At 45.7% G+C, this 10,114-nt stretch overlaps 1 protein-coding gene and 1 pseudogene across 3 annotated transcripts in view; both read left to right on the forward strand.

The window, feature by feature from the left end:
* Positions 1-7,769, forward strand: part of NADK (NAD kinase) — a 49,067-nt gene extending 41,298 nt beyond the window's left edge. For 2 of the 3 annotated variants that reach the window (XM_032231819.1, XM_032231820.1), the window contains 6 exons: positions 712-866; positions 1,707-1,806; positions 3,187-3,344; positions 4,617-4,699; positions 4,984-5,141; positions 6,893-7,769. In XM_032231819.1, coding sequence (XP_032087710.1) covers positions 712-866; positions 1,707-1,806; positions 3,187-3,344; positions 4,617-4,699; positions 4,984-5,134 — 647 coding nt within the window. In that variant the 3' untranslated portion in view covers positions 5,135-5,141; positions 6,893-7,769. The remainder of the gene's footprint in view (positions 1-711; positions 867-1,706; positions 1,807-3,186; positions 3,345-4,616; positions 4,700-4,983; positions 5,142-6,892) is intronic. The other variant, XR_004256556.1, reaches the window with a different exon arrangement.
* LOC116518833 lies at positions 5,285-5,365 on the forward strand (annotated as a pseudogene).
* Positions 7,770-10,114: the final 2,345 nt, after the last annotated feature.

Raw genomic sequence — 10,114 nt, forward strand, 5'->3', positions numbered from 1 at the left:
AAACAGAGGGAAAGAGAGACCGAGGGAGGGAAAGGGGAGAGAGAGATATGGAGGGAGAGAGAGACAGGGAGGGAGGGAGAGAGGAAAGAAAGGAGAGAGATATATATAGAGGGAGAGGGAGACAGAGGGAGGTAGGGAGGAGAGAAACAGGGAAAGAGAGACCGAGGGAGGGAGGGAGAGGAAGGAGATATATATATATATATATGGAGGGAGAAAGAGACAGGGAAGGAGGGAGAGAGGAAAGAAAGGAGAGAGAGAGAGATGGAGGGAGAGGGAGACAGAGGGAAGGAGGGAGAGAAAGAGAAAGGAGAGAGAGATATGGAGGGAGAGGGAGGGAGAGAGAGAGGAAAGAAAGGAGAGAGAGATATGGAGGGGGAGGGAGGAGAGAAACACGGAAAGAGAGACCAAGGGAGGGAGGGAGGGAGAGAAAGGAAAGAGAGATATATATGGAGAGACAGGGAGGGAGAGAGGAAAGAAAGGGGAGAGAGAGATACGGAGGGAGAGGGAGACAGAGGGAGGGAGGGAGCAGAGAAAGGAGGGAGGGTGAGATCTGAATTAAATTCGTTCCTCCAAATTGGCTCAGATTGGAAGCAGGTTCTGCCTGTATTATTCCATAAAATGAATCGTGTTTCCGGTTATTCAACGTAGGCCATTCTTTTACTAATTGGCCTTGCTCTTCTAATCCCTTCTTGTCTTAATTCTTCCTGGCAGGCAACGCAGCCCTCGTCCTCCGGAGCCGGCTGAAGGTGAAGGTGATTAAGGAACACTGGGAGAAGAAGGGCATGATTCAGAACGGGATCGAGGAAAATGGCGTGGTCTCTCCGGGTCTGGAAAAAGAAATGTTTAAACAAGCAACTCAATATCTGGTGGGTATCCTTGGAATGTTATTTTTATTTTTATTTCAATTATTTTATTATCTTATGAGTGGTGCGGTGGCCTTAGGGGGGAGCTCTTGCCTCACAGTCAGGAGGCTGTGAGTTCGATCCTAGGAAGAGGCAGATATTTCTCTCTCTGGCCACAATGGGAATGGATCTGCTGAAAAAAGACTCCACTCTGGTGATAAGAAAGGCATCCGGCCAGTAAGGACAGCTCCATTCAGTTTCCCCGACTCCACCCCTCCAGGAATTACGGCGGTGTTTTAAAAAAACAAATCTTTAATTTAATTTAGTGTTTAATTTAACCTGGGGTTTTCCCCCCTCAATGTCTCGGCAGAATACATGCGTGGTTCTTATACATATATTTATCAGCACAAATGCAACACAAATGTAACAAAGGCAACATTAAAAAATGGCTTTCTGCCTGGATGGCTCCTAGGGTGAGCCGAAAGACAGAAAAGGGAAGCAGTATGCTCCCTCCCATAAATCTAATTTTATTGTTTTCAATTTCCATAGCTGCCCTATTTAGCCAGGTGACTTATGAACAGGTCATCTTTCCCCCTTCCTTTCCTTCTCAATATTAATCAGCACAAACCTGATGAGATCGATTTTCATGGAATGAAATGTTCACCTGTTGAATTGCTTCTAATCTAGACAGACACACACACACACGAGTCCTTAGACCGGTGTTTTTCAACCTTGGTCCCTTTAAGACCGTGGCTGGGGAATTCTGGGAGTTGAAGTCCGCCCGTCCTAGAGGGGCCAAAGTTGGCCTTAGGCCAAGTTGATGCCTTTCACTCGTAACATACAGTACCTTTTTCTGTTGTTCAGGTCTTGAATGAAGTGGTGGTTGACCGAGGCCCTTCCTCTTACCTTTCCAACGTGGATGTCTTCCTTGATGGTCACCTTATCACCACTGTACAAGGCGATGGTAAGCCCACAGAGCTGGTGGGTACGTTCTGACCCAGCTTCTCAAACACAACAAGCTCTCTGTAATTAAATCAATGATTCCTTTATTAGGTGCGCCAGTAGCTCTGGCAAAAAGTTTCTCTCTCACCGCAGGCTAACAAGTCTGTCCTGACACACAGATTCACAGAAGGCAGAGGAGAGGAGAGCAGTGGAAATCTATAGACCGGTCCAGGAGATGAATAGTTGTCTGCTGCATCTATTAATCTCCACCTCCCTGCCTTTTATAACCAGAGCTAGGGAGGGGCTTCGCTAGCAGTGGTGGCTCTTCTGTCCCAAGGACCGGCCCATAGATTTCCACTGCTCTCCTCTCCTCTGCCACATCTATTCATCTCTGCCCCCTGCCTTTGATCCCCAGAGCTAGGGTGGAGCTTCACTAGCAGTGGGGGCTCTTCCGTCCCGAGGACCGGCCCATAGATTTCCACTGCTCTCCTCTCCTCTGCCACATCTATTCATCTCTGCCCCCTGCCTTTGATCCCCAGAACTAGGGTGGAGCTTCACTAGCAGCAGTGGTTCTTCTGTCCCGAGGACCAGCCCATAGATTTCCACTGCTCTCCTCCTCTCCTCTGCCACATCTATTCATAGCAATAGCAATAGCAGTTAGACTTATATACCGCTTCATAGGGCTTTCAGCCCTCTCTAAGTGGTTTACAGAGTCAGCATATTGCCCCCAACAATCCGGGTCCTCATTTTACCCACCTCGGAAGGATGGAAGGCTGAGTCAACCTTGAGCCGGTGAGATTTGAACAGCCGAACTGCTGAACTGCAGTCAGCTGAAGTAGCCTGCAGTGCTGCATTTAACCACTGCGCCACCTCGGCTCTTCTCTGCCCCCTGCCTTTGATCCCCAGAGCAAGTATGGGGGCTTCGCTAGCAGCGGTGGGTCTTCTGTCCCAAAGACCGGCCCATAGATTTCCACTGCTCTCCTCTTCTCTGCCACATGTATTCATCTCTGCCCCCTGCCTTTGATCCCCAGAGCTAGGGAGGGGCTTCACTAGCTGCAGTGTCTCTTCTGTCTCAAGGACCAGCCCATTGATTTCCACTGTTCTCCTCTCCTCTGCCTTCTGCGCATCTGTGCGTCAGGCACTGGACCCAGCTGTTCCTCCTCTTCCTCATCAGCCGCCTCCAGACCTGGGGGCTGTTGACCCTCCATCTGAGGGCTGACGGACGGCCCAGGCTCTGCCTCTGTCTCTCTCTCTGACAGCTCCATTCCCTCTTCCCCCTCGGTTGCCCTGAGGCTGACCCTGATTCTCACGCTTCCTTGTCCTCTGATTCAGCTGCTGGAGGGGAGTTAGTTGCCCCTCCCTGTTGTTCTTAAGGTAAACGGTGCTCATTTCTTCCCACCAGGCGTCATTGTTTCCACGCCGACTGGCAGCACCGCGTACGCAGCCGCTGCGGGCGCGTCCATGATTCACCCGAACGTCCCTGCCATCATGATTACCCCCATCTGCCCTCATTCCTTGTCTTTCCGGCCCATCGTCGTCCCAGCTGGAGTGGACCTAAAGGTAGGTTACCTTAGTTGGTTGCCATAACAGGGAATCCTTGCGTTTTGGGCCTGGTTTGAGCAGGGAGTCCTTTGGCCTTCTGTGCTCAGCCACAGGGGACCTCGTGGGCTGCCTTTGAGCCCGTCCTGTGGGAGATGAGCAGGCTAAGTTGCAGTATTCGTTTAACAGCTGCCTGCAAAAGGGAAAAAGTCATTAAATGAGGCTTCCCCCCCCCCCAGTTAATGATAGCTTGACAGCTTACAACCTGGATGAGAGCTTAATGTAATATAATTCCTTGTGTAGGTAGTGGTCACCCATGGCCCAGTGGATAACGGGGCATGCAGAGCCACACTGAACCACACAGGAGAAAACAAACTCCTAAAACTCCATAACATCCTGATAGAGCATAACATAACATTCCGAGATGTGCCCTACCAATGACGTCCAGGATTTGACCATATATAGACAGAACTTCCCTGAGCAGTAGATTAGAAATTGTACTTTTACAGGCTGTTTTTAACCACATGCTATTGCTCCTCCTGCCTTTGTCCTATCTCAATAAAAGGGGCTCTCAGACCCCCAATCTGGTCCGTCGCTCCATCCCGAGAAAGATCGTGTCCTGTCTTTTCTCCACATTGGCCTCATGGACGAACCACGGGAACATCACATTTGGTAGCAGAGGATGGTAGCAGAGTCATAATTTTTCTGGAGTGGGACACGGTGGCTCAGTGGCTAAGACGCTGAGATTGTCGATCTGAAAATAGCAATAGCAATAGCAGTTAGACTTATATACCGCTTCATAGGGCTTTCAGCCCTCTCTAAGCGGTTTACAGAGTCAGCATATCGCCCCCAACAACAATCCAGGTCCTCATTTTACCCACCTCGGAAGGATGGAAGGCTGAGTCAACCCTGAGCCGGCGAGATTTGAACAGCTGAACTGCAGAACTTCAGTCAGCTGAAGTTGCCTGCACTGCTGCATTTAACCACTGCGCCACCTCGGCTCTGTTCGAGGGGGTTGAATGTTGAAAAGTCAGCAGTTAGTCGGTTCAAATCCCTAGCACCGCGTAATGGAGTGAGCTCCCGTTAACTTGTCCCAGATTCTGCCAACCTAGCAGTTCGAAAGGACGTTAAAAAATTCAAGTAAAAAAATAGGGACCCCCTTTGGTGGGAAGGGAGCAGCATTCCGTGCGCCTTCGGGAGTTGAGTCATGCCGGCCACATGACCACGGAGGCGTCTTCGGACAGCGCTGGCTCTTCGGCTTTGAAATTTTCCCCCCCTCTCTCTCAATCCTAGATCATGCTGTCTCCGGATGCCAGGAATACCGCATGGGTTTCTTTTGACGGGCGAAAGAGGCAGGAGATCTGCCACGGGGACTGGTGAGGATGAACCCAGAATTGGCCAAAGAAAGGGTGTTTTTTTCCCCCTAAACCATCAAGAAATGCCAAAAAATGCAGGGGTAAAAAAGTAACAAGGGTCGGCATTCAAAATTGGTTCTTTGGCCTTAGGGAAGAGTTTCTTTTAAGCCACTCTTGATTTAAACCCCAAACACCTGTTCGATTCGAAACACTGCAGATATTTGGGGGAAGACCAAAACGTTTGGGCTGACCCATTTTCAGCTTGGATTTGTCTTAACTGGCCGCCCTTCTTGCCTCCCTTCCAGCATCAGCATCACAACCTCCTGCTACCCTCTCCCTTCGATCTGCTTCCAAGATCCTGTCAGCGACTGGTTCGAAAGCCTGGCGGAGTGTTTACACTGGAACGTTAGAAAGAAGCAAAATCACTTTGCTGTCAACGAGGAGGAAGAATTTTGAGTCTCGGGTACGCATTGGAAGAAAAGAGAACAAAATGGAACTGTCCTTGTGTATAAGTATTTGAAGCCTGAAGCTGTACTCCCTCCCCCTCTATATATGTCTGTCTGTCTGTCTGTCTATATCTAATCTATCTATCTCTTATGTATCTCTATCACTTCTCCGCCTTTTGGCTAAGATCAAGTGTAGTATCTTATCTATATCTATCTAATCTAATCTATCTATCTATCTATCTATCTATCTATCTATCTATCTATCTATCTATCTATCATCTATCTATCTATCTATCTATCATCTATCTATATGTATATATATGTGTGTGTGTGTATATATGTATATATGTATATATGTATGTGTGTGTGTATATATATATATATGTATGTATGTGTGTGTGTGTGTGTGTGTGTGTGTGTATGTATATATATATATATATATATATATATATATATATATATATATATATATATATATATATATATATATATATATATATATATATATATATGTTGTATTTGTGCTGATAAATAAATAAAGGGAGACTAGTATAGATCTATTTCAAGCTATTTAGCTCTCATCAGCTAGCCATACCCTTACTGGGATTTGAACCTGTGCGAATCCCAGTAAGGGTATGGCTAGCTGATGAAAGCTAAATAGCTTGAAATACATCTATACTAGTCCCTTTATTTATTTATCAGCACAAATACAACAAATGTAACAAAGGCAACAGTAAAAATATTGGGTTTCTGTCGTGATGGACTCTTGTGACGAGCCGATAGACAGATAATGGAAGCAGTTAGCTTCCTCCATAATTGGGGCATACCAGGGGTTGTGACACTAAGTATGTATGTATGTATGTATGTATGTATGTATGTATGTATGTATAGATAGATGATAGATAGATAGATATTGAGATAAATAGATAGATAGATAGATAGATAGATAGATAGATAGATAGATAGATAGATATTGAGATGGTAGATAGATAGAGATAGAAGATAGATAGAGATAGATAGATAGAAGATAGATAGATAGATAGATAGATAGATAGATAGATAGATAGATAGATAGATAGATAGATAGATAGATAGATGATAGATAGATATTGATAGATGATAGAGATATATAAATATATGTAAATATGTATATCCATTAAAGATACAGTATATCTGTATGGATATACAGATATTTTATTTAATTTAATTTAATACATTTATAGGCCGCCCAATCCCGAAGGACTCCGGGCGGCTTACAGAAAACAAACTGCAAAAAATAAACAATTAAAAACAGAATATGGATATAGATATGTGATGGATGGATGGATGGATGGATAGATAGATTAGATATAGAGATATAGATATATAGATATCTATAGATATCTAGATATAAATATCTAGATAGATATAGAGATATGGATATAGAGACATACAGATATAGATATTTCTATATGGAGATATGTAAATATAGATATAGATATGTGTAGATGGAAGAATGGATGGATAGATAGAGATTGGTTGGATGGATATATGGATGTGGATATATTCTCTCTCTCTCTCACACACACACATACACACCATTATAGATATAGATATAAAAAAGTAGCAGGTCCCTCATACCAGCCTTCCAGCTCTCCTATAAGGAACCTTGGAGAGAAGAGGGACAGGCACCGTCCTTTCTCTTCTTTCTTCGGTTTACAAAAAAAAAGCGTGTTTTGGTTTGTCAGCGGCTGCTTACACCCCCCTTTTTTCCCTTTTTGTGTTTCAGGGAGCCTCTGTTTCTCTCCGTCTCGTGTGATCTGTCTGTCCTTGAAAGGGACCAAGGCAAGCTGGACTCCTGTTTTTTTTAAACCCGCTTTTGGCACCTTCCGAAGTAGTTTTTTTTCCTTCAGTCTCTTTCAGATGTTAAAAAAAGAAAGCAGGTGACGCTTGTAGGGATGAGCGACGTTGTGTGAAGGCTTTCCTCCTTTGCTCTCTCGTGTGAATTCTGAAATAATAATTCCGATGCACTGTTCCAAATCCATACGTTTGAGTTATGGGCGAAGTTTGGGGGGGAAACCCCCCCCCCCACTTGTGCAGACTTTCTTCCAACAACTCGACTTTCCCTGCGGATTTGCTCCTTCGAGGACTTTTGACATGGTCAAAAGCAAGCAAACAAACCGGATGAAGAGAAGAAATCCTGATTTAACAAGCTCTCCGAGGACAGTCCTGTGAAATTCTGCCCGACACGAAAATAGCTGAAGACTCCTATCTTATTGCACCTTCGGTCTTGCTCACCTCTTTCCACGTGGGCCACTCAGGGCTGAAGCTGTTTGAGACAAGGCTGCCTTCAATGGTTTTTCAGCCCTAAGGAGTGTGAAGCTGTGGCTGATGGAATGGAGGATACTAAGGACCTCGCCGAGGTCAAAACCACTGCAAGAATCTCTAGCTGAAATTAGAGGGGGGAAAAAAAACCCTTTATATTTTTCATTTGTCTTCAACATACTGTGTCTTTTTTTTTCTCTATCTCCTGTTATTATATTATCTTCATGTTGTCTAAGTTTCTATCTCATGGAATATGGGGAGAAAGATAAAGAGATAGCTTTTACAAAGATTAATAAAGAGGATGTTTCAAGAACGGGGAACATCCAGACTAAAATACTTTTCAAAATTCTCCACACCCGTACCCAAACGCTTCTTTCGTCTTCGTTCAGGGTGTATTCAGGAATAGGACAAAAGAGGTCATTCCCACAATTCCAGAGAATCATCAGAACTCTGATTTAGAAAAACTGGCTTTTCTTTTAAAAGAAACATTATTCTTTTTCTAGCTAGTCCAGGGGGAAAAACCCAGCTGGTTTTTTAAAATTATTATTATTTAAACTTAAGGTGATATATAATGGCCTGCGGTCTTGTAATTATGTCCTCCCACGAATTCTGCCTCCAAAATCATTTTTTCAAAGCTTATGGGGCTGTCCTTTCGCTGGGCCAGTCCTGAGCAAACTTCCCCACCTCTTTATCTGTGCACATTTTGGGCTTGGAGGAAGTTAAGGTAAGAAAACCCAGAGTTCTTGACCATGCCATGGCCTGAAATCTGAATTTCGCACTGCGTCCTCCAGTCACCCTTCCTTGAAAACTCAAATTTCTCTGAATTTACAGTGCAAAGATGTGCATTCGAGCCAGTTCTCTTCGCTGTTAAGAATTGCTAAGATCTCCAATCCTGTGTCTGTTTTTTTTCTCTCTCTCTCTCTTCCTTGCCACCACCAATTTTCAGGCAGAAGAACAAAAGCTGGAGGGATAACAAGCCAGGATCGTTAAAAGTCAGGTTAATATCCTGAATGGGGCACCACTTCACGCGGCCCGCTTCCCTTCAAGTCCATTCACCGCAGGCTCTTTTAAAAGCTACCTCCGTGGAGGATTTTTTGCTGATGCTTTTCGACTGGTTTCCTTCCTCTGTTGCTAAATGCCCAACTTCCCCTCTCTCCCTCCCTCCCTCACCCCCTCTCTCGGCAAGAGAGAAAACTATATCGTTTATAAAACCAGCGGTTCGGAAGATGTCACTGTGCAGTAGGGCGAAGACGGGACACCGCCAAGTGTGTGAGAAGCGTGACGGGCCAAGCAAACTTTCGGAAAGAACATCGGGGCGTTCACCTGAGAGAGGCAGGCATTGCTCAGTCTTTCCAGATGTGGCTCGGGGACTTTTGGGGTTGATGGGACGCCAAATTGGAAGGTCCCAGCTCATATGTTTTTTGAAGAGTTCTTGAATGTGGAGACAGCTGTCTTAATGGTTCCTCGTTGGCCTGTTTGCTTCTCCAGATATTTTTCTGGTCATGTCCTAATGAGGTACGGCCTCCCAAAAGACGTTGAGATGGCCTAGATAGGGGATGGCATGTGAACCGATGGCGTGCGTGGCACACGGAGCCATCTCTGCGGGCATGCAAGCTGTCGCCCAGGTTAGCTCCACTGCGCATACGTACACGCCTCCCGCCAGCCAGCTGGTTTTCGGGTCTCTGCTAAGAGCATGCGTTTTGGTGCTAGCAGGCCCCCCCCTGAAGCCTTCCGGGGCCAAAAAACGGGGCGGAGGGTACGGTGTGCCCCTCCAGAGCCCGTTTTTCGTCCCAGGAGGCTTCAGGGAGGCCTGCTAGCACCAAACTAGGGGTTGTCTGTACATGCGCAAGGGGAGCGGTGGAGCTGCAGGGGGCATTGAATTATGGGTATCGGTGTGCATGCATGCACGTGTTCTTTTGGCCCCTGAGGGACAAAAGGTCCGCCATCACTGGGATAGTGGCTGGTCCAATTTGTAGATTTATTTATTTTTTTAACCTCATGGTCACCGTTCTTAACTCCAGTTATAAAGGCATCCCTGCGGTTGGGGATTCTGAATTTCCTTGCGAAGAGCCTGACTTTTCTTATTGTTTAATGCTTTGAAAGCATGTACGATATTGCCAAGCGAGGAACTCTTTTTCCAGATCTTTTCCAATAAATCTTGGAGGTGGTGGTTGGTTTCCCCCACCCACCCCCGCCTCTCCCCCACCGTGCTATTCATCTCAAAATCGTTGTAATAATCCTTAGAAGAAAAGGTAACATGGGTGAGGGGGAAATGATACCTTACAGGGTTAAGAGGATAATTGCATCTAATACATGGAACCCAAAATGCAATTGTGTTGAGTTGGGTAGGGTTGGACCCAACGTTGACTCAACAATCAACAATGGTTTGCGGCTTAGCAGAATGTGTGAACATGGCCATTTGGGATAGAGCCAAAACACTTCTAAACTGTTTTATAGACTTCTGACTGCAATGGAGACGAAAACTCTGCTGTTAAGTGAGGCAGTTAAGTGAGTTTTGCCCTATTTTACGACCTTCCTTGCCACCGTTGTTAAGTGAATCACTGCAGCTGCTAGTAACCTGGTTGTTAAGTGAATCTGGCTCCCTTATTAGACCTTGCATGTCGGGAGGTCGCAAAGGTGAGGACATGACCCCGGGACACAGCAACCGTCATAAGTTGGAATCGGC

Source organism: Thamnophis elegans, chromosome 15, assembly GCF_009769535.1.
Source record: "Thamnophis elegans isolate rThaEle1 chromosome 15, rThaEle1.pri, whole genome shotgun sequence".
Classification (NCBI taxonomy): Eukaryota; Metazoa; Chordata; class Lepidosauria; order Squamata; family Colubridae; genus Thamnophis; species Thamnophis elegans.